Raw genomic sequence first — 27,964 nt, 5'->3', positions numbered from 1 at the left:
AGCATCAGGCTCGCCCTTCCTCCATCCCCCATCACTCTCTTCCCCAGTCAGAGGCAACCTCCCAGGCTACAGCAATTTCCCTGACCCCAATCCTTCCTCCTCCACCTCCTCCCCCTACCGTCTTTTTTGCCCCTCCTCCTTCCTTCCTCTGGACATCACCACTTTGACCTAAATCTCCTCATTTAATCTTCTTCTTCTCCTCGTCTTTTGGATAACAATCAACCCGTCTAATTGTCTTAGTCTCACTGGTCTTTTATTGTCCCTGGGGCGTCATGCGTACAGCAGAACAAAAACATTAACCACAGATCAATACTTGGCATCAGGCCACAGCTACCACCGTGGTCTTTATCGATTATTACAAGTTGGTCCGCACTGCTGATGAGTTTAATTAAAATAAAGAGGGCCGGGCATGAGGACATGCAAAGACAACATTTGTTGTTTATCAAAGAAATATTTATGTTTTTTAATATTATATATTATTATATATCATTGTTAGGATTTCATTAAGAGGCGCTGATATTACTGTAAGAAATATTTTATTATCAATATTTTTATTATCTTTCTCCATAAAGAGTAACATTTGATCAGAATTAAGAGATGAAAAACTGCACCACTTGATGTGAAGGATAATACATTTCACAGTTTGTAAATGTGATAGAAATATCAGCATTCTGTGCAAATGTGGATTATGCCCAACTTGAAAAGCAGCAGCCGGCAGTTGTAAACACCCTTCTTAAAATCTCCCCCGAGCCTCTTGTTATGCTCTCTAAATAAAACAAATCTGTACATTGTCAATTTCTAAAATGAGAAGCTTATGGAATAACAATACAGCTTTGGGACCTGAGCCCAAAGATATTAGCTCAAGCACAGTGGTAAGCCAAGGATCAAGCTAAGGTTAGGTGGTCATTTGTGTATGATTTTGAAATGACAACCAGGGACGATAATCAAAATATTCAGAACAATAACGGATTATCTGTTTCAGAGGCTACACTCTGCACCATCTGTTGAGGATTGTGGCTGGGGGTGAATACTGTTGTTCACTTGTGTGTGTATGTGTTTATGCAGATATTTGTTATATTATTATTTTATATAAACACATATGTTTGACTTCTGCAATTTCCAGTAAGTAAATGTGTATATTTGTGGTTCTGCTACTGTATTTCAAGATGTTTCGACCACAGAATAACACTTCTTCACATGACTTCTTCTTCCCCTTATGCATTTTCTTTGCACGTCTTTCTATCATTTTGTCTTGTCTTTTATCATTATCATCCTTCTTCTCCTTTCACAACATCATCAGCTCAGGCGCTGCCTCCCCCACCCTCTCCACTGTCCCCCTCTCTCAGTGGGTGAGTCTGGAGCTGCATCACAGTCAGATGACACCGTCTGACTCTGCTCTACTGTAATCTTACATGGCTAATCTAATCTTTCTGTCTTCACAGATTGGCAAACTACCTGGGTCTCTCCAGCCAATTAGCCCATCTGCACAGCACGCCATGCAGGCCGGGCCAAAGCCAAGTCGTGCCGCTGCAAGGCTCAGCGATGGCTCAGGCTGTCTGGGGCCCCAAATATCTGCTTCCATAACAGTCCATCTGCCTTTGGCTTGGCCTGGTCCACTTTCATCCCAAAGATTAGGGATCCTCCAAGGACTTTACTGCCAATTACGGCACTTGTTGCCATACAGTTGTTAGGTAATGACCAAAGCTATAATTCATCACCTGGTTAAGTGGGCTACTTAAATGTCCCTTTTCTCATTATACAAGTGTACTATTTCTCATTACTGTGTCTGCATTTCAGAAGATAACTGATACCGTGCAGATGTCTTTACATGTTTAGTTAGATCTATCAAAGAAAAACAAAAATATAGCAGTAAGTTGTCTTTTAAAAAAAAAAATCATAAATAAGTTATTATAATTTATATTTGATTATAATTTATAAAGTGGATTAGATGTGAATATATTAAATATACTTTTGAACTGTCACCATATTAAACTGTATTATCAGACATCAGAGCTCTATCATTATCTTGTTTTTTATGACTGCTTATTGGCTTTCTTTTTTGTAAATAAAGTAGAAGAAGAAATAGAAATTGAAGAAGTAGAGTAGAACCCTGTCATCTCTCTCCATTCTCCTCTGGCTCTGAATCCAGATTTACCAGCACAGATTAGGAGTATTGGTTTGAAGGAGTGGACATCTAAGGGCCTGTCAAACTTTACAGACCTGTTGGTCTCTGACTCTGTTAAGTCATTTGAGCAATTCAGGGCTGTATTTAATATTCCCCACACAGAAGTATCTCCAAATTGGTCACTTTATAGGGTCTCTCTTGAGGACAGGCGGGATCCGCATGAGACTGTCAGAGCTGGAAAACATTATACTTCTGCCCAAATCTCCCAAAGGACTGATTTCCAAGATTTATACTTCACTAATTTACTCTGATTCTTCAGGCTATGACTCTCTGAAGCTGTTGTGGGAGAGCAATCTGGAGGTGACGTTTAACCCTGTGGACTGGGATAAAATCTGCAGTGGGGTTTTCCCTAAATGTACTTCAATCTCTATACATGAACAGAACTTTACATTTTTTCACCAAACTTATTACACACCTGTTCGCCTCCAGAGACTGTTCCCTAACACCTCCAACCTTTGTTTTAAATGTAATATACACAAAGATACATGTATCCACTTGTTTTGGTCATGTGACCGCATCCAGACTTTGTGGATTGTTTTTTTTTTTCAATTTCTCGGACACAGACACCAAATCTCTGTTGATAAATCTTTTGTTTTTGGCTAAAATGTATCTTGCTGCAGTGGTCAACTCCCCAGGTCCCTATAGTCGACATGTGGATATCACAGATTTCTGCTCTTATTCTTCTCGAGAAGCTGACTCGTGACCTTAATCACAGACGGACAAGTTTTGGAGGAACCATTGCATTCCTTTTTACAGAAGTCATAACTTAAATCATCTGTCCCTGGAAGATGAGGACTGTTTCATTTATTCCATGTATGTGGTCTTGGTTTACCTGTCTCCCATCTTCTTTTTATTTACCTGTTTATCTTTTGTTTTGGGACTTTTTTGTTTTGTGTTTTGTTTGTTTTTCTAAAGTTTGTGTTTATAAAAATGAAAACCCAATAAAAAGAGCATTAAAGAAGTAGAAATCATATGTTTTAATATTTACTACAATATTGCACATAAACTCCAGAATTTGTGTTCTTAGTGTAACTGGTGTGTAATATCACTGAGACAGAGAGGTAAATACACTGAAACAAGGTCAGAGGCCTTCTGACAGCTTATTTTCTCATCAAGCAAGTCTCACTTAATCATCTTAGCTAAATTAGTTAGAAATTAGCCCTCTTTCTAACTCCCTGTCCACCATCTTTCCCCTCCTTTCCTCCCCCTTTCCTCCCCAGTCGTTTTCACAGCCCAGTGGATTAGACAGATTACATGTCTGAAACTCTGTTTTTGTTCTTTCCCTCTCTCGCTCTGTTTCAGTTCCTGTCCCTTCTGCTCGTGGCGTGTTAATCCACCATTCACGCTGTCTCAACATGTTTTACCTTCGGGCCTGGTACAGCTTAATTTTGAACAAAACAAATAGATCCAGTCAAAGTGACGGAATGACGCGTGTTTATGGAACATATTGTGAGAAAGTGAAACTATCTAACTACAGAATGTTTCACTGAAATTCAGACTTATTTTCTGTGGTGTAACATTAAGGTGCAGCAAAGCTTTGATTTAATAACACGGAAATGCTTCCAGATGCAAACATCTTTCTTTGTACAAACACATTAGACTTGTGGTTATATAATAAATATGTTGACACACATGCAAGGTCACAATTTTATATTTCATAATACATTCCAGGAAGAAAGAAACAAAGAAGACGATAATATGGCTTTAATTATTTGTTCATTTCAGATGAATTCATTTATGGGTTAAAATTGAATAGAAATGTGGACACTGTGCTGCTGTGTTTACTTTGGAGCTATAAGAAATCTACAAAAGTCATTAGTTGGTTAATCAGTCGACTGGAAGTCATCACAAATGTTAATAATTGACACATAATATAAATGAAATGTCGACATTTTCAGGCATTCACTGCTTTTCTCCATCTTTGGGTTTGTGACTGATAGGACAGGACAGAAATGTATAAGAAATGTATGATGTTCATTCTTCCTAACATTTCTTTTACATTTTATAAGTGAAACGATTTATTAATGAATTCAGAAACAATCATCAGAAAAATCAGGCCTTACATACTGTAACTCGAAAATGCTACTCAACTCCTGACACTAGTCTGTGTTCATCTCCAGACTAGAATACTGTACCGTCCTCCTGACGGGCCTCCCAGCCTGCACAGTGAAACCTCTTCAGATGATCCAGAACCCGGCGGTTCACCTGGTCTACGACCAACCCAAAAGGTCACATGTTACCTCGCTGCTCATTGAGCTCCACTGGCTACCTGTAGCAGCCCGCATTAACTAATGCTGACTAGTGTCTGGTTATTCAACGTCATACAGACATATGTTACCTCCTCCAATGAACAACGCCTGGCTCTGTCACCTGTTCGTTCAAGGCAATCCAAACTTTTTTCGTTGGTTGTTCCCCGTTGGTGGAACGTCCTACCAGTTCCTACCAGATCTGGGGCATCCCTCTCTACCTTTAAAAACCTCCTGAAGACCAGCTCTTCAGAGAGGACCTCCTCTCCAACACTACCAACAACTGGACATGATAGATCTACCCCTTTAAGAATTGTCCCAGCACTTACTGCTGCACTAACACTTTCTTATCGCACTGTACCGTGATTGTTCCTTTCTCTGTAAGTCGTTCTGGATAAAAGAGTCAGCTAAATGACTAAATGTAAATGTAAAATTGGTTTGGTGCAGAGTTGAACATTTTCTGTGATGAGGATCAGATCCAGTGTGTCTTCTCTGGGAGCTGTGCTGCTTTTATTAAACTATTTTACCTTCAGGTTCAAGGCTCATGGTGGTTCATGTGTATGGTGGCACACAGCTGCATTCTGTATTTTATTTGATGTAGATCTTTTGGACAGATTTTAGATTTCCAAACTCACATCTATTACTTCTTGTTTTTTTTTTTATGTAGATGTAAATGAAAAGAAGAACTTGGTGCTAGCGCCCTGGATGACACATCATTTCCTGTCAACAGCCAGCACAGGCGCTGGGTGCAGCCGTGTGTGTGTGTGTGTGTGTGTGAGAGGGAGAGATACTTTCACTTTCACTACACACTCCATTGATTCGGTCGCGCGCTGCATTCATAACAATAAAAAAGAACAAAAAAAAAAAAGTAACGACGACTCCGAGCCGGAAGCCCGTTAGGAGAGCCCGCCATGGCGTTTACGTACCCAGCTGCGACCAGAGATGAGACCAAGGTCAGTGAGACAGTCCCGCCGAGTCTTTCTCTCTCTGTCCGTCTGTCGTTCGCTGACATGCTCTCATTCAAAGCCACGACAAGCCAGAACAGGAAGAGAAAGACGAGCTGGGCCGGGCCGGGCCGTGCCGGGCCGTGCTGTGCTGTTCTGGGTGGGGGCCGGTAAAGAAAGCAAATGGCGAAGAAACAAAAAAGAAAAGTTTGAAAGCAGCTGAGGGGAACTTCTTTGTGTGTGTTCGAAGAAGTGACGTTAGCACACACACACACACACACACACACACACACACACACACACACACACACACACACACACACACACACAACATGCGAAACATGCGTCATGAGGTTAACATGAGAATCCTCGTGACCAGTGATAATGCAGTTTTCATGTTTGGACTGGAACCAGGCACTTCATGCTGAGTCACTGTTTCCTAAGCCCAGACCCCCTCACACACACACACACACACACACACACACACACACACACACACACACACACACACACTCAAACACACACATTAATTCATTCATTTGTTTACTTGTATGGATGCACCTAACTGACTTTTCTGATTTTCTGATTAATCTTCGGATTATTTTCTTGATTCATCTATAACCTGTCAGCAGATACAGACAGTTACCTGCTTCTAATGCTGACACTGATAATTGAACATGTTTGTATTTTAAAGGAGGTTCATAAAAGGCTGAAATAGGTGATTTAATATTCCATAGTTTGACCTAACCAGATCTAACTGGTGCTGTTCACATGAAGGAAAAGAACTGTTCTGAGACTTCAATACTTTCTTTCTATGTTGTCACTTTCTACACTGGAGATGAAGTAACACAATCTGTGTTAAACAGAGTGTAAACAAAGAAACATGTATCATATTTCAGATTTTTACAGTAACATTTTACTTTGACAGCTTGCTCGCTCTCAGCGTTCTTTGAATCAGCTTCATGAGCGCCTGGAATGATTTTAATTAGCAGGTGTATCTTGTTAAAGTTATTATGAAATATGTTAATGTGTTTGAGATCATCTGTCGTGTTGTTCGGAGGTAGTGTCGGCATACAGTATAAAGCTCTCTCAGCTACTGTGCAGTAATTCATATGATGACAAGAACTGCCCAACTAAGTAAAGACAAACAAGAGTCCATCATTACTCTCTTGGCTCTCACAAGGATGGTTCAGAAAAGGGCATTCACCACTTAGCAGCCTCAGAAATCAACAATTAACAAGAGCACAGGTCAGAGCACACAGAAATGCTTCACAGAGTTTAAATATCAGACACGTGAACACCAACTGTTCAGAGGAGACTGTGTGAATCAGACCTTCATGGTCCAAATGCTGCCAAGACACTATGACTGAGGGAGACCAGCAAGAAGAGAAACACAAAGAATGGACACCAGCCAGCTAATATTTGCCTCTGCCCTTTTTGTAACTGACATAGCAGTATTATCATTTTACTGAGTGAGCTTTCAGAGTACAACATGACCCTTGCAGAAGTTACAGACGTGACAAATTGATGTAATGCTGCAAACGGAAATGTCTCAAAATGATGTAAAGATGTCAGAGGAAACAGGAAAACAGACCCTCACGAACACCAACCAGACTCACAGACAACACAACAGATATGCATGCGTCACTTCTCAGAGGATGCACTGACACAATTCAGACTAATTACACTCACCATTGCAAACTCAGTAAACCTTATTCCATAAGTTTTCACTAATATCTATACCTAATATTATCTTATATTTATGGTACAGGTGATGGTTTCATGATGTAGCATATGGGTTGGGTTTATAATATATTGAAGTACAGACAAAGAATGAAAGAAACACTTAAATGACACAGCCTATGACCACTGTGTTGGACATAGATGTTGCTGTACGTTTACTGCATGATGTCAGATGATGTGTCGACTTGATTCATCTTAAGTGAAACATGACGGGGTAGGTGGTGCGTATCCATCCACAGGCTGGCAGGCTCCGCCTGCAGATGTTTTGCAATTTGACCGTTTGAATGTGTTTGTTTAGGATTGGGCAAAAGGCCCACTGACTTCTTTGGAACCAGGAGGAGGAAAGTTGAATGGGTGCATATGCAAATGTTTTCTTCTGATGCTACTGCATGCAGATCTGATTGGTCCATCACTTGTCGGGGACAGGATTGTGTTAGATGGCCCAGAAAAGAGGTGGTTTGATGACTGAAGTGAAGAATTTGAGTACAGATGTTAAAAGCAGCATATGTTTGAAGTACCTGTATATATCACAAAAAACATCCTTTTTTTGGTTTTTCTTTCCCCAATATTGTCGATCCTTGCTGCATTCACTTCTTCATCACAAGCCAACTGCAATGTGGCGTGTGCAGGCTACATGCACCATTAATTAATCACAGCGCTGACAAGCTACACATGAAATATTATTGGCATGTTTGTAAACAGGCTCTTCAGTTCCACAGAAAATTGTCCTTGCATGAAACTCTTGCACAAAAGAATCCTCTCTGTCAAGAAAATCAAGAAGACTGTTTGTTTCCATGGTTGTTTCTGTTTGTTCCTGTTTGACTCGTGTATCTTTGAATCAGGTGGACGACTACCACGGAAGTAAGATCTGTGATCCCTTCGCATGGCTGGAAGACTCTGACAGTGCAGAAATGGTGGTATGTGTTAAACTTCTCTTGCAGAAATCTGAATTTCTTTCTTTGCCCCAAACTATCAAAATTTTATCCCTCCTCTCTCTGCTCCTGTATCTCAGGCCTTTGTTGAAGAGCAGAACAAACTGACCATGCCGTACCTGGAGCAGTGTGCTGTCCGGCCTCAATTTCACCAGCGTCTCACTGAGCTCTACGACTACCCCAAATACAGCTGCCCTTACAAAAGAGGGAAGAGGTACTGTCCCCAGCGTCAGTCCTAACCTAGCCTAACTAAAAAAAAACTATGCTCATTATCAAATCTGTTTTTATTTCCAGATATTTCTACTTTCATAACAAAGGTCTCCAGAACCAGGATGTGCTGTATGTTCAGGACTCCCTGGATGGACCTGCCACCACATTCTTTGACCCCAATAAACTCTCTGAAGATGGCACTGTGGCACTGAAGAGTGAGACAAACTGCAGAGCACTTACTGCACATTGCACATTAAGACTCACAGAGCTGAATCCCTTCTTCTTTTCTCTGTCCCCCTCTCCTTCCAGTGGGCCGTCTGTCAGAGGAGTGTGAATATTTTGCATATGGTCTGAGCAGCAGTGGTTCTGACTGGGTGACAGTGCATTTCATGAAAGCCGATGACCTCACCCCGCTGTCTGATGTACTGGAGAGGGTTAAATTTAGCTGCTTGGCCTGGACTCACGATGCTAAGGGTGTCTTTTACAACTGCTACCCACGCCAGGAAGGCAAAACTGATGGTTAGGAAGAGACACCACACACACACAAACACACACTTCATCAATGAAACAACACCTTTAAGACCATTGCAGACATATTCCTAAATAACTCTTAACCCCTCTGTATTTCACTAAAGGCACAGAGACCACCTGCAACATCAATCAGAAGCTCTACTATCACGTCATCGGCACCAAACAGTCAGAAGATATTCTGGTGGCAGAGTTCCCTGAACATCCTAAGTGGCACAGTTCAGTAACCGTGAGTCTTGAATCACTTCTTCTAATCACCCATTTGTAATCAAGGTCATTTCAAACTTCATCAGAGCTTCATTTAAACTTTTATTACAGAACTGCACATCAACAAAAACTCACATTCTGGTGTGACACCCACAGCTGGAAGAAAATATGAAGCTGTGAAATGCAAACTACATAAACTTTGTCCAATAAGAAGCACTAATGAGTGTTCCTTCTTGTTACGCTTGAGTCGTCAACATAACATTTACCCGTCACTCATCTCATATTATTGAAGAATATTTTGAAGGATCGGTGACCTAGCTGGTTGGTTAGGATGGGTGCACACACTCATTACACACCTGACACACTTTGCTCCCTTCCTTGCCTCCTTTCATTCCTTCCTTTCTTATTTACAGATATCCGATGACGGCAGATACGCCGTTCTGTCCATCACTGAAGGCTGTGAGCCAGTTAACCAGCTGTGGTACTGTGACCTTCAGCAGCTCTCTGACGGCATCACAGGTCTGTAATTGTATCGAATCGTTCCATAAACACAACAGTTAATCTATTTTCTTGATAGATACATACAGAATTAATGCTCAGGTTGGCTCTGGCATATTGGTGAATCTTGAATTATGTTAAAGTGACATAAAACAAGCTGCACACTATGTTTTACTGATTTCACTGACAGAAAGAATCCCTAAATCCAAATTGTTGGTTGATGGCTTGGATGCATGGGTGTGTGCAAAATGTATTCATGTCTCTATAGAAAAACTATACATACATCATGCATCAGTGATGGAAATCTCTTTCTTTTAAAGAAAGATTCATGTTTATTTTCACTAATCTGCTGATAATTAAATCAAATAATAATTACTTGATAAAACAGTCAGCCATTATTTTTCTGTAGCATTCTTACTCTTTTAATTATCAGTGACACAAGAGAAGAACATTTCCTGTCAGGTTTGAGTCACTGTCTATATTTATTTCCTTTTTGTATCACAGAGGGCGGCACCTACCAATTATTATTTTAATTGTTTAATCCAATTATTTTTGCAATTATTGAGAAGATTTATTGTTTATTAATTGTTTAATAAAAAAGGTTAATGAATTAAATATGATCATCATCATTGTGGAAAAGAGAGCCATTAGAACATCATGATAGAAGCATATTTTAAATGAGTCTAATTTGCATGTCACTAAAAACGTCAAATCACATCAATCCCATGGACTTGTTTGATCACTGGAGTAATGTGCAGCTGAGAAAAATGTATTTTTGCATCAGCGTGGGGGCGTAAACAGGAACTATGGAACAGTGGTGTGGTGTCCCTCTAAAACATTGCCACACTTAAATCTTGGGGTGGGGTTGTTCTTTCCTGTACCACAGATTTCATTCATTGCAACTCTCAATAGTCAATGATAGAGATGAATGCAACTTTTATTATTGAGTCTGATGTCATTTTATTCGTCTTCTAATCCAGGACTGCTGCCATGGGTCAAACTTGTGGACAACTTTGACGCCCAGTACTCCTATGTCACTAATGAAGGAAGTGTGTTCACGTTCCGCTCCAACTTGGACGCTCCTCGATACTGTCTCATCAACATAGACATGAAAAAACCAGACAGGCAGCACTGGACAACCCTCATTCCACAGCACGACAAGGATGTCCTGGGTGAGAGTGAATGGATGTTTTAATAGAATCTACAGCAGAAGAAAAAGTCACCTATACAGGTGCAGCTCAAAAATTAGAATATCGTGGCAAAGTATTTTTGATAATTCAATTCAAAAAGTGAAACTCATATATTATATAGACTTATTACACACAGAGTGAAATATTTTAAGTGTTTATTTCTTTTAATTTTGATGATTATGCTTACAGCTAATGGAAAAAAAAATTCAGTATCTTTAGAAAATTAGAATATTGTGAAAAAGTTCAATATTAGACTCACAATGTCGCACTCAAATCATCTAAATAACCCAAAACACCTGCAAAGGTTTCCCAAGCCTTTAAGTTGGGTTGCTGCTGACTTGACAGTTGTCCACGAGGAGGCTTTATAAGCCACAAAGGATCATTGCTAAAGAAGCTGGTTGCTCACAGAGTGCTGTATTCAAGTATATTCATAGAAAGTTAAGTGGAAGGAAAAAGTGTGGTAGAAAAAGATGCCAAAGCAACAGGAACAACAGCAGCCTTGAGAGGATCATGAAGCAACGGCCATTCAAGAATTTAGGGGAGATTCACAAAGAGTAGACTGAGGCTGGAGTCAGTGCATCAAGAGCCACCACGCACACACACCGTGGTGCAGACGAGCTGAAGGCCACTATCAAAGCAATTTGGGCTTCCATAACACCTCAGCAGTGCCACAGGTACTGAATTTAGTTTTTTTTCATTAGCTGTAAGCCATAATCATCAAAATGAAAAGAAATGAACACTTGAAATATTTTTATGTGTAATGAATCTATATGAGTTTCACTTTTTGAATAGAATTACTGAAATAAATGAAGTTTTCCATTACTTTTTGAATAGACAGCTGTGGGTTAGACTGTGAAAACTCCACCAAGCTTTAGTGCGTGGAGTCAAAGTTCCACAATTCACCCCTTCGGATCTTGCACAACACTTCGTCACTGAATATCTGTCCTAATGTTTCGATGACAACCCAACCACAACTGGGAAGTTCTGTCTGTGGTCTTCGTAAGAGGGAACTCTGTTCAAAAAGTGAAACTCATAAGCACTTTGCCTAATCTTTTTTTTTTTTTTGCTGTGAGTCATTTAAATGATGGTAACTGTACACACACACACAGACACATACGCACACCACGGACTGCTGAGATGTGTGCAAAACTAGAATTAACTAGCTGATCAAGAACTTAGAAGGTTCTCTTTAGTCAGTTAGACAATACACACAACATAGACCATATAGTACATACATACATATATGCACACATTTATATCTGAGGGGCATTTAGTATTGGGCCCCCTGTTTAGCATGTATAAGCAGTATATAAACATTTAATGAGGTTTATAGAGCACTGTAATGTAGATGTCATTTGCCAACCATTATAACTCCTGCTGTGGGCATCCATTAAGTGTGTCTGTGGAGACTGGTAGATAGATATGAACATCATAAAACTCTTAATAGGTGATGGTATCAGTTATACTGCTTTGTTGGTTAATGATCATTAGTTTTCTCTGATTTCACTTTTGTACAGTGTGCACGTCCTCTCTGAGTGTAGCAGTAATGTACACCTGTTGCCATGGTGTCAAACAGTCATTATATGCATAGTAAGGAACTGATGGTTACGTCACACATTGGGATATTCATGCAGCTGTTACATTGACTGTACGGTTAATAATATTCTTCACACCATTTAAACTGTAGTCACGGTGACGGTGGTGTGGTGTGGTGTGGTTGTGGACCCGCAGACTGTTGCGTAGAAGACTTTTGTCCTTCCTCATTGTTTCTCACTGATGACACTCAAAGGCTAAATGCCATATATGGAACTTTAACAAACTGGCAAACCCAGAGAAGGCAGCCTCTGCAGCTGCACTGATCACTGTGTGATCTGTGAACATGTTTTACACTTCTGTTTGTTTTATCTCAGGATCAGGAGATGACTTAAGATGATTATTATTATAATTATTAGATAAATTGGCAGAATTAGCAGAGAAAAAGTGACTCTGATAATAACAAGAAACAGGAAGTCAGACAACAAGAATACTGTTTCCCTTGGGTACTCTGTTTTTTCATAACACCAGCTACACGCCGTCATGTTCACTTTCTGTCGCTTCCTTTTTCTATCCGTCTGCAGGCTTTGTCTCCTGTGTGAACCAGCACCACCTGCTGGTCAACTACCTTCATGATGTGAAGGACATCCTGCAGGTATATGAGTTGTCCACAGGCAAGCTGGTCAGAGACTTGCCGCTGGACGTGGGCACAGTGGGTGGAGTGAGCTGTAAGAAGAAACACTCTGACTTCTTCTACAAGTTCACCTCCTTCACTACGCCAGGTAATAAACTGAACTGAATTGAAAATATCCCCTGTGCAATACTTTAAACACACAGGAACCTCTGACCTGTGACCTTTTTGTGGTGCACAGGTGTCATTTACCACTGTGATCTGAGCGAGTCGAACCCAGAGCCCAGAGTGTTCAGAGAGGTGGAGGTAAAAGGCATCAAGCAAGAGGACTACCAGACCAGCCAGGTAATCTGTTTTACCTGCTTCCCTTATCTCTTCTGTTTCTGTAACAGTCTGTCTCCATGCTCAAACTTCCCCTCCGTCTTTCTCCGCATCTGCTGGATCATGATGCAGATTTCCCAGAATCTTATTCACTATGAGGAAGTGGTAAATGGTCCGTGTGAACAGCTCATTTTTTATCATCTATGTGAAAGTCGTGCTCTTTAATAACACAGGAAAGAACGACAAACACAGCTGTTCTCAAACATTTCCAGGTTTTTTATCCCAGTAAAGACGGAACCAAGATCCCCATGTTCTTAGTTCATGCCAAGGGCCTGAAGAAGGATGGGACTCATCCTGTCTTCCTTTATGGTTACGGAGGCTTTGAGGCTTCCATACAACCGTACTACAAGTAAGTACAACCGCTCTGCTTGAAATCTCATCTCAATCAACCCAAAATGCCTGAATGTGTGTTTGTGTGTGTGCGTGTGTGAGGCCTGAACAGAGTGACTGTAGTAGGAGGCAGACATAAAGCAGAGGGTGGTTTATCTACAGCAAATGGCACAGTGCTACACGTGGAACTGATCAAACTCAGCTCATAATAAAACAAATGATATAAACTAGACATCACATGCCCATCGCGGTACATCAGTAGCTGAAAAGCTACTTAAACAGCAGTGTGGTTTGTATCCTACAAATGCAGCTTATACAACATTTCACATCCTAAAAAGTGTATGTTCACATCACCCATGATGCCCCATAACTTTGTTTGCAATGGCTTTATTTCCTGCTGTCTGTCTTGTCTGTGGTCAGTGTTGCTTACCTGCTCTATGTTCGACACCTTGGAGGGATCCTGGCAGTGGCCAACATCAGAGGGGGCGGAGAGTACGGCCTCACCTGGCACAAAGGTACAGATATGACTGTACTGAGAGTGCGTCGGCATACGTTAGCAAACAGTAAACAGAATGTTATTCTAATTCTGCTGCGTCGTGCATTTTCTAGCCGGTACGTTGGGGAACAAGCAGAATTGCTTTGATGACTTCCAGTGTGCAGCAGAGTATCTGATCCAGGAGAAGTACACCACAGCCAGCCGCATTGCTATCAACGGAGCCTCTAACGGAGGGCTGCTCGTGGGTAAGTACACAGGAGGGCTGTCAGTTAAAACTGCACTGCTGCTCCTCCCAGCCAAACCTACTATACACCATGACATCAACATCTAAACTGACTCCCTATGCCTCGCCCTCACCAGGGTGAGAAACTTAGGGGTTAAGATTGATGACTGACTAACCTTTACTAATCATCTCTGAGGCGACTCAGTTGCCCGGTCATGCCGCTTTGCGTTTCACAACATTAGAAAAATCAGACCTTACCTAACTCAACATGCTACTCAACTCCTGACACAAGCTGTGGTCATTTTAAAGACTCGACAACTGTAATGTACTTCTGACGGGCCTCCCAGCCTCCAAAGTGAAACCTCTTCAGATGATCCAGAACCCGGCAGTTCACCTGGTCTACGACCAACCCAAAAGGTCACATGACACCCCGCTGCTCATCAAACTCCACTCATTACCTGTTGCAGCCCGCATTAAATTCAAAGCGCTAATGCTGACTACAAAGTGGTCTCTGGTTCTGCAGAACCAACCTACTTGGATGCCCTTGTACAGACATATGTTACCTCATGACTGTTGCGTTTCTCCAATAAGCAACGCCTGGCTCTGCCACCCGTTCGCCCAAGGCAATCCAGACTCTTCTTGTCTGTTGTTCCCCATTGGTGAAACGTCCTACCAGTTTCTACCAGATCAGGGGCGCCCCTCGTTACCTTTAAAAACCTCCTGAAGACCTCCAGCTCTTCAGAGAGGACCTCCTCTCCAACACTACCAACAACTAGGGATGGGAATTGGTAAGATTTTTACGATTCCGATTCCATTATTGATTCTGCTTAACGATTCGATTCTTTATCGATTCTCATTTGGGAAAAAAAGGAACAAACAGTTTGATCAGCATCATCTAGAGGAGGTAGTGAACTGGAGCAAGTACTAGTACAGCTGCCAGCCTCTGAGCCAGCCAGACTCTCTCTCTCGTCATGGTCATCTTCTAAATGTAATGCAGAAGGCATTTGTTTAATGTGAACTGTTATAGCATGTTTTACAAAGAAGCACATGACGCTAACATGGTAGGCAGTGTGTTATTTACCTTCCGTAGTAACCGCAGAGGTGGTCACAGCCTGGCTGCTGCCGCTGCTGCTAGGTTGGGATTCATCTCCAGTCCGAAGCGTGTCAAAAACACGACATTAATTTAAAAAAATTGCATGTTGTGTGCACAAATGTTTCTGCATGTTCGTCGTGTTCCCTCCCAACGCTGTTATCTCCACTTTGCAATGATTGCAAGTCGAGCTGTTGCCATCTTTTTTGGTAAAATGCAGCCAAACTGTGGAGCTTTTGAACCGAGTGGGTGCCATTGTTTACTACTGATTGCACTGCACGTGCCAAACTTGCGTAAGTTACGTGGTGTAATTAGTCTTGCTTGCTGGAATCGATAAGAGAATCATTGGATAAACTGCCAAACAATTCCATGGAATTGAAACACACAGAACCGGTTCTCAACAAGAACTGGTTCTCGATTCCTAACACTTTCTTATCACACTATACCTTGATTGTTCCTTTCTCTGTAAGTCGCTTTGGATAAAAGCGTCAGCTAAATGACTAAATGTAAACGTGGATTAGGTTAGTAAGGCATGCACTAGGTCAAGCTGGTAGCGGAGCAGCCTCTGCTGGATCACAGGGGAACTACTTCCAAAGGTCTGTTACAGTCTGTAAAGTTCGAATATTGATCACTTTTGAACAAATGTTCAGCTGTGTGAAGTGTCATGAACAGACCATTACTTGTTACATTAAGGAGCTGAAATTGTGAAGGTGGGGCAATCCTGCTCTTCATTTTTTACAGTTGAAATGTTGTAATGGAGCTTCACCTCTCCATCTGCTCTACTTTAACAACTCAGCTCCTCTTCCCGTTCAGTCGAGGCCACCAACAGTAGAAAGAGAATACTGCACATCAAATCACTGATCCATGGCTCGGCTCAGCTGCATTGATCATGATGCTTTGTGTTCTTTATATTGGTCGTATTTGTCATAATTGCTAATGTCAAATCCATCTAACAGTGGTTAGCTGCTTAGCTTCAATTAATTTAGCTATTAAACATCACATTAAACAGTGCTTAGTCACATCATTTACCAGCGGCTGGCTGCCATATGGCATCGCACAAACCCAACTAATGCCTTCCCTGGTGTGTAAGTGGCTATTTAGGAGTGATTGTGTCCCACAGTGTGAAGTAAATGGGATGTGTATCTGTAACACACATTTTTCAAATACACACACAGCGGCATGCGTGAACCAGCGTCCAGACCTGTTTGGCTGCGCTGTGGCAGAGGTGGGGGTGATGGATATGCTGAAGTTCCACAAATTCACCATCGGCCATGCCTGGACCACCGACTACGGCTGCTCTGACGACCCGGAGCAGTTCAAGTGGCTCATCAAGTATGAGTAACACACACACACACACACACACACACACACAGACCACTAAACTATACCTGTGCATGAGAACATGTTAGTTGTGATGACTGTTGCTGGCCTAACACACGCAGATGTGTGACAGAATGGCATGACACAGTCCACGAATCCCTTGTATGCTCTCTCTTCTCTCCTCACATTTTCCTTCCAACTCGTCTTTCTTACCTTCTCTCCAGGTACTCTCCTCTCCACAATCTGCCTCCCCCACCTTACTCTGGCCATCCCTACCCCGCCATCCTGCTTCTGACAGCCGATCACGACGATCGCGTGGTGCCTCTCCACACCCTGAAGTACTGCGCCGCCTTGCAGCATGGGGTGGGCAGCAGCCCTGTGCAAAGGCAGCCTCTGATGGTCAGGGTGGACACCCGCAGTGGGCACGGCGCAGGGAAGCCCACCGCCAAGGCCATCTTGGAAGACACGCACATTTTTTCTTTCATCGCTGAGACACTTGGGCTCAGCTGGAAGGACTGAGGAGATAATGGCAGGGAAAGGAGGTAAAGGTTATACACAATGAAGGGAATTTTAGGGGGTCAGTGATTTCTTCTTTTTATATTTCAGAAGACATGTTAGAAAAATAAACTAGCCGTCATCCACTCACCTGTCATTTACCTTAACCAATCAAATGCACAAATGAGAGCTTTTGACTTTGTTTTTAAAACAAAAAGTAAGTTTGAAATTAAATTTTGACTTTGGAGTATTTTCAATAAAATCTCATTGTATCATTATTTCTATCTAATGTTTCATAAAATCCACAGAATCTAAATATTGTTATCCGAAGTAGATCTAACAGACCTTTTTCAAAGCAGCCATCTTAACATGAGTCACACACACACAAACACACACACACACACAAACACACACACGCAGGTGTTGATATGATACAATGATATTTAGAGCCTTTCCAGTGAGCCATCAGGCGGCTGTGGCTCAGAAGGTTCAATTCCCGGCTCCTCCAGTCTGCACGTTGAAGTGTCTTTGGGCAAGATACTGAACCCCAAATTGCTCCTGAAGGCTGTGCCATCAGTGTGTGAATGTGTGTGAATGGTTATCTCCTCAAACTGATGAGCAGTTGGCACCTTGCATGGCAGCCAATGCCATCAGTGTATGAATGTGTGTGAATGTCCGACGGCTTCTTGCTCGCTCGCTCACTCTCTCCTTTCCTTCGTTTCCTCCATCAACGTCCTCTTCAGTCTCTTCTCTTCTGCCATTAAGTACATAGTGGTTGCTGAGCTTGGTTATATTGCCCACTTGTCCAGCTCCACCCCTGTCAGCAATCCCCTGCGCCCGGTGCTTTGAGCTCACAGTTCGGGCAGTCCCGGCTAACAAACTGAGCTTACAGCAGTAGTAGAGCAGCTGGAGGACAACAGAGGGAAAACCAGAAACCACATTACAGTTTCAGCAAAATGAGTGAAACTGGGGGAGTGTGACTGTGCTGTGACGTGGATGATCATACCCAGAGTTACGTAGTGCAAGAACAGACGTGAGAATGACAAACACCTGATTACAAGTCGGCGTAGCATCAACATGATTTAAAATCTGTTGGTTTACAGTAGAAAAGTTACACAGTGTTGCTTTAAATAAGTCAATTGAGCAGTTTAGATAAATAATCACTTACTTTTCAAAAGTTGATGAGAAAATTGACACCAGTCACATTTGTACGGCAGTGATCGGTGTAATTAGTATAAGAAAGATGAAAGTCAGAATTATCTAAAAGGGACAAAGTACAGTCGTCCCTCGCTATATCGCGGTTCACCTTTCGCGGCCTCGCTGTTTCACGCATTTTTTTGTGTGTAATTTTACATGCTTTTTTTTACAGCGTACTGTACAGTATGAACGCGCATTGTGTTCTGCACCGTCAGAGGAACTGTGAAATACGCGTCAGTGGCTGGTAATAATTTCTTATGTGTCAAACCTCGTAGATTGATCATTAAAATTAAATTTGTTAAAAATGTTTGGGCTTGAAAACAGGTTTTGATCTTTGGTTTCATTTACTAATACAGTATTGTACTTATTTTTGTTAAATCTGCGAAAGTTTGAACTTACTTCGCGGATTTTGTTTATTGCAGGTTATTTTTAGAACGTATCCCCCGCGATAAACGAGGGACCACTGTATTTCAAAGGTGTGCCTCCAGTGCATTACTTGAATATACTTGTCCTTAGTTCCTTGCTCTATTACTACATGCTGCAGTTTTTACATATTCCACCAAGTGGCAGTATGGGACTGTAAACCTCCACTGCAAGCTTGACCCACTACTAATACCTCAAGGTCAAAGGCTGGGTGTCAGTTTAGTGTCGTTCTGCTCATAGAGAGAGACTGTGGAGTTAAAAATAAATATATAAAAAATAGCAGCTGCTAAATTCTTTTTATTGTGTATCTGCTGCTCTGCCTGGTAGGGGGAATGAAATCACCAGCAGACAGAGATAAGTAGTGGAACAGTTATGTAAGCGAGATGCACCTGTGCAGTTGTGAGGGAATATGGAGCAGAGAGAAAGACGTGTGAACATGTCGTGTGCAGGAAAAGTGGAGACATGAAGAGCGGATGATAGACGACAGATGTGTGGCGCGACAGCGAGAGGCAACATGCAGACAAGTGGAGAGAGACTGAAAGTGCACTTATGGAGAGTCTCAGGAGGCGCTCAGACAGACGGGCGTTTAAACTGTCAAAAAGAGAGATGGAAAGTCTCCGCCAGCCTCCAGCCAACCAACCGCAGAGAGCGAGAGAAGTTGTCCGTTCGGTCACTCAGAGTTTAATCTCTGCTCAGTGGGAAGTTCTGATTTGGTCAGACTGAACCCCGGGCCTTATCTAAGTACTCTCTCTGTGGATAGATAGGACAGTAAAAAAGGAGTAGGGGGGCTGCAGTAGGAGGATTTGCAGACAATGACTCTTTGCCACAGGGGCAAAGTGGTTGAATGACGCCTGAAAAGACAAAGCCAGTAATAAGCTGGACATATGAGAGATGGAGAGAGTGGGGGTTAAGATCCTGCAGCACAAAGGCTGTGACTCTTCTCCCAGGAGTGTCCCAGAGGATCGGACAGGCTTTCTACTTCATTTGCTTTATTCATTCCCTCATCACCTCATGAGCTCACTCACTTCTCTCCTCACACACATTCACACATCTTCAAGTGTGCATACTTTTTTTCCTCTGGAGGAAACGCAAGCTTTCACCTACAGAAGCCTCAGCACGTCTCACGGCTCCTCTCCTTCTTCCTCGTCTCACGCTCAGGTCCCCGTCCTGTCCTCCGTTTGTTTACTTTACTCCCTCCATAATGCAAGGATTAATTTCTCAAAGCCGATTTGAGCTGTGGCACGCTTCGGCAAAGAGCGCAGAGCAGAACTTTTGTGCTCGGGGAAGTTTCCCCTTCACACTAGCTTAGAGGTGGACCGCTTTCTCCTTTATGCCGCTCGCTTTAATCTTCACACGGAGCAGAAGGAGCGGGGGATAGAGGGAGGACAAGAAGGGGAGAGGGTTCTCAACATACAGCTGGGAATCACTAATGTCTTTACAGAGGTGCCGTCTGCTTTCGAATCCTTTCGCCTCCTCTGCTACCTCTCTGCCATTCTTCCTTGTACATGTTTTTCACAATGCATAGTTTGAGGACAAATCAAATTATTGGCCAGGGCTGAGTGTAAAGGGTTGTCATTTTCATTATTGATTCATCTAACAGTGAGTGAAAAATTCTCATTGCAGGTTCCCAGAAACAAAGGTCCAAAATCTTCAGTCCAAAATCAAAATACATTGAAAAAATGTAGCAAATCCTCAGATTTTAGAAGCTGGAACCTGAAAATTAGGACTACAGCTAGAAATGATTTATAAATCTATTATTTTCATTATCAATACATATATGTGTTATTTTTTTAGAAAATATTCTTCAAATATTATTGTTTTATCCGACCAAAGAAAGATCTAATTCAAAATGAAAAAAAAAAAAACTCTCACATTGAATATCCTGGAACAAAATGATTTCTTCATTTTCACTCAGACATTAAATTATTTTTCAGTTCAGTTCAGTTTTATTTTTATAGCGCCATATCATAACAAAAGTTATCTCATGACACTTTCCATACAGAGCAGGTCTGGACCGTGCTCTTTATGATATTATTTACAGAGCCCAACAGTTCCACCAATTCCACAGTCTGGCAGAGATTCATTTTTCTGTTGTCTGACTAATCGATTTATTGGTAATTGTCTCAGCTCTATCACAAATGTTCGCCATTTTTCTGCGATCATGAAAATTATGGTCAATTAATATTTGGTAAATGATTTCAGCACTAGAGGTCTTGCAGTAGTGTTTAATATTTCTTTGTGAAGTTTGATTCTAAAAGGAAATCTATCTAAAAAATCTAAAAATGACTCATGGGGTGTCGGTTAGCTCAGTTGGTAGAGCATCCACCTCATGTACGAAATCTCAGTCCTTGCTGCAGCGGCCCGGTCACTCTACAGTTGCATCTATACAATAAAAAGGTTTGAAAAGGCCAAAATAAAATTTTTAATTGACTCTAAGTCATCTGAAAGCCTCAAACATTTTAGGTACAACAATCTATTTTTTTGCATTTTGAAACACGGCCTGCTTTAATCTCTTGCAGGAACCTTGAGCCCGTCTCCTCATCTCAGTCTCATTTACAGTGAATAAACAGCCAAATCTGATTGGAGCTTTACACTCAAACCGTGAGAAGCCTCATAAAATACCAACTAACACGAAAACCCCCTCGCTGACAAGAGCTACTGTGGGATATGATGTTTGCATACCAAGACATCACATTCAAATGAATAGCATTTATTATAGTGTATGGCTAGGGAATAGAAGGCAGAAAGCAGTTGATTAGGCCTGCTATTCAGCTCATTTAGCACGTGTGCAGCTGCTCAGATGGCTCATGACCCAGAGCAGGCAGAGGGAAGTGTCAAGGTTTGGGATTTCATAATTTATGATATGCAGATAGGGAACAATCTTTTTCAATATTTTGATGTCAGATACAGCAGTCTGCTTAGAGTGTGTTCAATGATTTTTAACGTCATTTTAATTTGTGCGTCTAACCAAATGCATGAACATCCAGTCACATTCTCTGTTTCAGTCTCTTAGACAGAATCTTAATGAGCCTGACATGTAAATAAGCGTTTCTTGTGTTTTCTTCATCACATTCCATCATGAAATGCAAGTGAGAAATCTACGAAAAGCCTCCGATATTGAATAATCCAAATCCAGTGTTACTCCAGTGGGAGTTCAGATGCTGGGTTCTGCTAAGCAGCATCTGAAGCAGCTGATGTTTGGTTGCGTGGGAGGTTTAGAAAGCTGCAGCCAGCAATGGCTCGGAGATGAAACTCATTAAGTCTCAAACTCCAATCCTCGACTCTAATAAGACTGTAATATAAAAAGTATGGATTGCTGCTGAAACTATGAGATAAATAAAAGGATCTCATTCTCCAATGTATGCCCGTGGACTTGTCAGCACACATGCAGTATATTCACGGTGTTCTGCGCACACACTGACCCATGCGAGCAGGCACAGAGGCACGTACCAGCACACTCGCTTCTACCCACCCACACAGTTTTGCCCACAGCAATCCTACGCACAGTTAATTTGCATTTACAATAATTTCTCATACGCTCTAAAGGTGGGTGTTGTGTAATAAAGCAGTAAGTAATATAACCTCAGTCCCGAAGAGAGAGACTTAATAAGTTCACATGGTACAGAAGAGAGCAGGGAGTGGAGTAAGCAAGGAGAGGTAACCCAAAGTTGAATTCTGGAGTAAATGGATATGGGGGCATTTACGTTGTAACATGGTGTAACATGAGTAAGTACAAGAGGAAGAGGTTGGAGGAATGAGTGAGCTCTGAAGGCCAGCGGTTAATTTCTTTGCAGCAGAGGTGAAGTTAAAATTCAGAGAAATAATTGGAGTTCATCATATCGACCCATTTACCTTAAACTGTTAACTGCTTAATGCAGCCACTCAGTTCCCTCAGGCAAGACCCTGAGATCCAAGAAAGAAAAACATTTATCAGGACTAATTCATACCAATGAAATAGTTCCATTGAGAGCTGTTTAAATGTACATTTCCAGTACATTGAGTACCAGACATACGTTTCTGCTCTCTTTTGGGGTAAAAGAACAAATCTCAAGCTGGACAAATGAAAGGTGCCTCAGCGTTTCCTCGTAAACAAAGTTTAAATTCACTAAAACAGATTTCGTTTGAGGTTCTTCTTCATAAACATGTGCACCACCTTTGTTGGTCGATGAGCTGAATAGCAGCATGCAGTGTTGTGAAACAACTTTTTGAAGGTCGTGGTCTCGTCTCGGAGTCGAATACATTTTTACTCCGCCTCGTCTCAAAGAGGACTTTTATTTCAAGATGGGTGAAAACCACAATCAGGGGAGATATCACGAAATCTGTTTTATTGAACTATTGAATTATTATTGTTTTATTGATCATTACTGTGAATGGTTATAGAACTACTTCAAAGGAGACCAATAATAAAATCATAAAGTCCCTGCCCCCATGACACGCACTCCAAGAAGGTGAATGAGAGAGTCGTTGGTCTTCTTCAGTCTTCTGTTTCCTAAACTAAGCCAAGAGTTCTTCCACTAAACAGCATCCAAGGGAAAACACTGATGAGAGATCTGGCAAGCTGCTCCATATTATCTACTGAAGTCTGACAACACTGAATTCTTAATAAAAGAAATCTGTGTGGACACACTAAAACATCTTTCCATTTATATTATAACATACAAAAACACTCTATAAATAACATAATATGAATATAAAAGCTTTTCTTAGTGTCACTGTTGTTGGAGTTTAGGTCAATTACAAATCATTTTTATAGAATGCCTTTCTTTATCTAATTTTCATGCACACCACATCAGTCGTTTGTTTGTAAATTAGTATGAAGATCATTTATATGAGTATGAATTTAAGTGTCACAAAAGCAAAATCTATTACATGCACCAGCAGCCCGTAGCTATGACAGGGAATATACGTAGTCAGATGTGAAGTTTACGTGTGTAGGTAACAGCCCGCACAGACAGAGAAACCACTCGTTGCTGGTGAGGGAAATATTCGAGACGCCACATTGTTTCACTGAGGTACATGATATACTGAGAAAGAAAGAAAGAGAGACAGAGATGAATTCATCTCGCTCAGAGTGTTTCAAAGTTAGATTAGATTGATTTGAACACATAATTTCATAAACGTGTTGATATTTTTAATCAGTCAAATTTGGCTGGGTGGTTAATAACACTTTCTTCTTTGGTCTGATGAACTCACACACATTTATTCTTACTTTACACAGTCTTTAAATTTCCAACAGTAAAATGTTGCTCAGCAGATTTATATTAAAATCAAATTTCTGTTGAGTTTTTTAAAATTATTTTCAAATATCAATATCAGCCTCAAAAGTCTAGTATCAGTCAGGTTATAATATGTAGATATATAGAAGACAAGGAGCAAAAACTTTTGCTTGTATTGGAGATTTTTTAATAACACGTTTCAATATTGCAACAGCCATCAGATTTTCTTCTAACAGGTAAAAATCATCAAAAAACTAACGAAAAAAGAAACTTTTTTTTTTGTTGTTTTATATTCCAAACACCAGAGTTTCTTGACTATGGCCCTAAAATTCAAACAAATAAAACCCTTACACAGTGAGCAGATATTATATTCAACACATTGTTCTTCAAACAAATTATAAAAATAGATTTAGCATTTTCAAATACATATTTACAGTATTAAACATATATCAGAATGGTCACAGTAACAGAGAGGGATAACAATTGAAGTTTCATTCATCGTGGTGACGAGGTCCAGTTTGTTGTGTGTGTCTTTGTAGTCTTGTGTATGTGCATGCGTGTGTGTGTGTGTGTGTGTGTGTGTGTGTGTGTGTGTGTGTCAAAGGGTTCATCTTCAGATATGTTAACATGTGCATGATAACATCTATAAGGACATATGAGTTCATTTAGTTTGACAAAAATGGTTACAGAGCGAGAAGGAGAGTACGAGGAGAGAGAACAAAAAGTAATTTTGTACCAAATACAAAGCAGTTACAATATTCCAGTCAAAATGAAGCCGTACCTTTAACTGTGAAACTGTATGATCACCAAATAATGCCCCGATAAACGTCTTCCTTCAAGTCTCGTGTATTGAAATAGGTCAGAAAAGGTGAGGGGCAGATCACTGTACAGAGAGGATTCTGGGAGTCGTGTGTTAAAAAGTGCAACCACGTAGTATGGCAGAGCATGATATTAACAGCAACATAAAATAAACATGAAAATCCAACAGCTACAGAGAACGAAAAAAGCCCACCACATTCTTTAATACTGTATCCATACTGCAACACACACACTGTCATGTATACAGCAAATCCAATGAGAATGGACAGAAAATGAACTGTATCAAATCCAGTGTTCAAGAATACACAGATACTGTGTGTTGACAGTAAAAATCCTCGTGTTCCTCACCTCCAGTGTACAAAAACAACACATCTGTTCAGGTATAAACTTCAGTCATATTAGAAAGCAACGAAACAAGAGGAGACAACCGCTTTGCTCAACAATTTTTAAATACTAGTTCAATAAATAAACGTTCCTAGCCTCTTTTTCTGGAGAGATTTGTGTTCCAGTCTGTAAACATAAATAAATATGGATAAATATCTGAATCAGGCCATCTTCCAGAGTCGGCCCGTGCTCTATACAGAGTATTAAGTAGTGAAGGAGGTTTTTGGAGAAGAGGATTATGACATCCAGCAGGCTAAAAGGGAAAATTGGATGTTTTAAAAGCACGGAGAAAAACAACTTCAAAGCACAAGAGGAGAAGAGGAAGGAAAAGAAAGGAGCGCGAGGAGCCAAACAGACGGCGACATACAACGAATGAATGAACAATCAAACACGTGTTCGACCTTTTGCTTTACAGTTGTATCCTGCAGCTTTTGTTTGACCATCAGTGGCCACAAAGGAAAGAAAAGCAGGCTGATGTTCCTGAAGATACAGTATATCTCATCACCCACATCTGTCCATCCTGTCAGGACTACACTGAACGCTTTTGAGGCTTCATCCAGCTCTTCCAGCCTCAGACTCACTGAACCCTCCACGTGGGACAGCACAGTCTTCTTAAGCTGCTGCTCTGAAAGTTACATTCCAGCCATGTTTAATCTCCAGAAAACGCTCCTTGGGCGTCTCATCTGAGATCATCTCTGATGTACAATAATCTGATTTTGCGTCCGTTCATTTTCGATGTGAAATCAGCTGTGCCAGTTCTGAGCAAAATGATTCAAGGCCAGTGAAATAGTTCCTAGCTTTGACAGTATTTTGTTTTTAGTGAATCGATGCTGTGGTAAAGGGAAATTCCACCCAAAAACCTAAATGTTTTTTTTGAGCACTAGTCTGTAACCGGCGTGTTTACGGCGTAGTGCATGTGTGCCCCTCCTGCAGCTCAGAGGTCAGCTTCAGACAGAACCTGTCCTGCTACAGACGACAGTTCATTTGTCTTTACGCACTGATCCAGAACCAGTGAGATAGAGGTGACACAGTTATTGAAGGTCAAAGTGCAGGTAGAGGTCACAAAAAAGAAAACGAGTCACATGACATCACTCCTCTGCTGCCCCCCCAATCGCGAGAGGGCACAGCGCTCGTCTCTGAGGGCATTCATAGAAAAAAAGGAAGTAAGGAATTGAGGAAGGCATGAAGAAGTGTGGGAAGAAGGACTAGATAGAGGAGTGCAGTTAGCTGAAAGATCTGCTCGTCTTTCCTTCAGTTTGGGAGAGCTTTCTCTTTCTCTCTCCTCTTCTCCACCCCATCATCCATCTGCACATACATGTGGGTCTGCAGCAGCAGCAGCAGTGTGTGGACTGTTAGACCTGCACGCCGCGGCCGTGCATTTGGATGACCTGGGCTCTGAGGGTCTGGATGGCAGCCAGGATCAGCTTCTGGTGCTCAAGGGAAGTGATGCCAAGACTCAGTACATCTCTGTGGACACAGATGGAGATTTAGCAAGACTAGTAAAAACAGATTTAAACAAACAAATTTGTTGGACTGTATGTGATTGGCTGGAGAGAGTGCCTCCATGACCTGAAAAAACAAAACAAAAAAAACATTCCTCTTTATGGCCTGATTGGTGTGTGCATTGTTTCCAGTGCAAGTCAAACCAGTAAGAAGATCTCAGACAAAAAGGGATGTTTCTATGACAAAATAACTAAAACTGAAGTGTTAGTGTGGGACCCTGCTGCTCACTGTAAGAACCTGACCTGGTCGGTACTTTTTGGTAATACGAGGCTGAACAGCGGTGTCTCTTTGCCGTCTCTGGTTGCCAATTTCAAGTGTGTTTGCTACCATAAACACACCCAACAGTGTAGTCATTGCGTATACCGCTACATCAGTGCAAGAAGGTGGGAAGTTAAAGGAGCCGTGTGCAGGAGATGTAGTGGTATCCAGCAGTGTAGTTGGAGATTGCAACCCCCTTGCCTCACCATCTCCTGTCTAGTGTGAAGGAGTGAAGTGGGCTGCACAATGTGCAAAGAAACATGAAAATCCCAGAACCAGTGTCTAGCTGTATCAGCAAGGGTGTTACATGGCTTGTGGACCTAGAACATGTTATTATCCTGACTGCAGAGTTCTGGATTAGTTGGAGGCGGTGAAGTGATTTATTTGGTAAACCAGGAAAGATGGAGTTGCAGTAGTCAGTGTGGGATGTAACATGGGAATTTACAAGGACTTCTGCACGGCACTGAGAGAAGGACGGGTGCAGTCTTGCAATGTGGTGAAGATGGAAAAAGGCACTGTGAGACACTGTTCATATGGGCATTGAAGGGCATTTGTTTTGCTTTATTTTGTACTCTATACATTTCTTAAGTTTCTATAAGTAAAGAAGAAACTATGAACTTAAAGAAGTTAGAGATTCAGCCTGTCGTCATCCCATTTTATTTGACCTTATTTTAAGACTGAAACAAATTGTTGGGAATGGAAATTGCCCTTTTTATAAATCCCAAGGTGATGTCATGAAATGTCTTGTTTTTTTTCCCTGCTTGCACACTAAAACCTAAAAATATCAAATTGATTACAGAAGACAAACAAGCAGAAAATCTCTGTCCATGTGCAAATCTCATCTCTAATAGTCAAGGACGAAAAAAAGAAGCGATATGTAGAAATGGAGTGGACATCATCCCTCAGGTCATTTATTTGTCCATGCAGTTATCTGTGTAATGATCTCGTCTCTTATTATCTCACTTAGCCACCCTCTATAAAG

The 27,964-nt window shown here is 41.4% G+C and overlaps 2 protein-coding genes across 2 annotated transcripts in view; one reads left to right on the top strand and one right to left on the bottom strand.

Moving 5' to 3' along the window:
- Window positions 1-5,137: 5,137 nt before the first annotated feature.
- Window positions 5,138-17,439, top strand: LOC104928445 (prolyl endopeptidase). Its single transcript, XM_010742735.3, has 15 exons — window positions 5,138-5,384; window positions 7,961-8,035; window positions 8,131-8,264; window positions 8,345-8,475; window positions 8,570-8,779; window positions 8,896-9,017; window positions 9,409-9,514; window positions 10,474-10,665; window positions 12,801-12,998; window positions 13,089-13,192; window positions 13,441-13,577; window positions 13,979-14,073; window positions 14,168-14,299; window positions 16,543-16,699; window positions 16,912-17,439. Exons 1-15 carry the CDS (start codon window positions 5,343-5,345, stop codon window positions 17,204-17,206), a joined length of 2,130 nt encoding a protein of 709 aa, XP_010741037.2. The 5' UTR covers window positions 5,138-5,342; the 3' UTR covers window positions 17,207-17,439.
- A 6,847-nt stretch (window positions 17,440-24,286) lies between these two features.
- epha10 (EPH receptor A10) overlaps window positions 24,287-27,964 on the bottom strand; it is a 146,361-nt gene continuing 142,683 nt past the window's right edge. Inside the window, exon 20 of the mRNA XM_027287191.1 lies at window positions 24,287-26,688. Coding sequence (XP_027142992.1) covers window positions 26,574-26,688 — 115 coding nt within the window. The 3' untranslated portion in view covers window positions 24,287-26,573. The remainder of the gene's footprint in view (window positions 26,689-27,964) is intronic.

This window comes from Larimichthys crocea, chromosome XIII (assembly GCF_000972845.2).
Source record: "Larimichthys crocea isolate SSNF chromosome XIII, L_crocea_2.0, whole genome shotgun sequence".
In the NCBI taxonomy this organism is placed as follows: domain Eukaryota; kingdom Metazoa; phylum Chordata; class Actinopteri; family Sciaenidae; genus Larimichthys; species Larimichthys crocea.
Note: the sequence above shows the minus strand (reverse complement) of the source record. Positions and strands in the feature narration are given on the sequence as shown.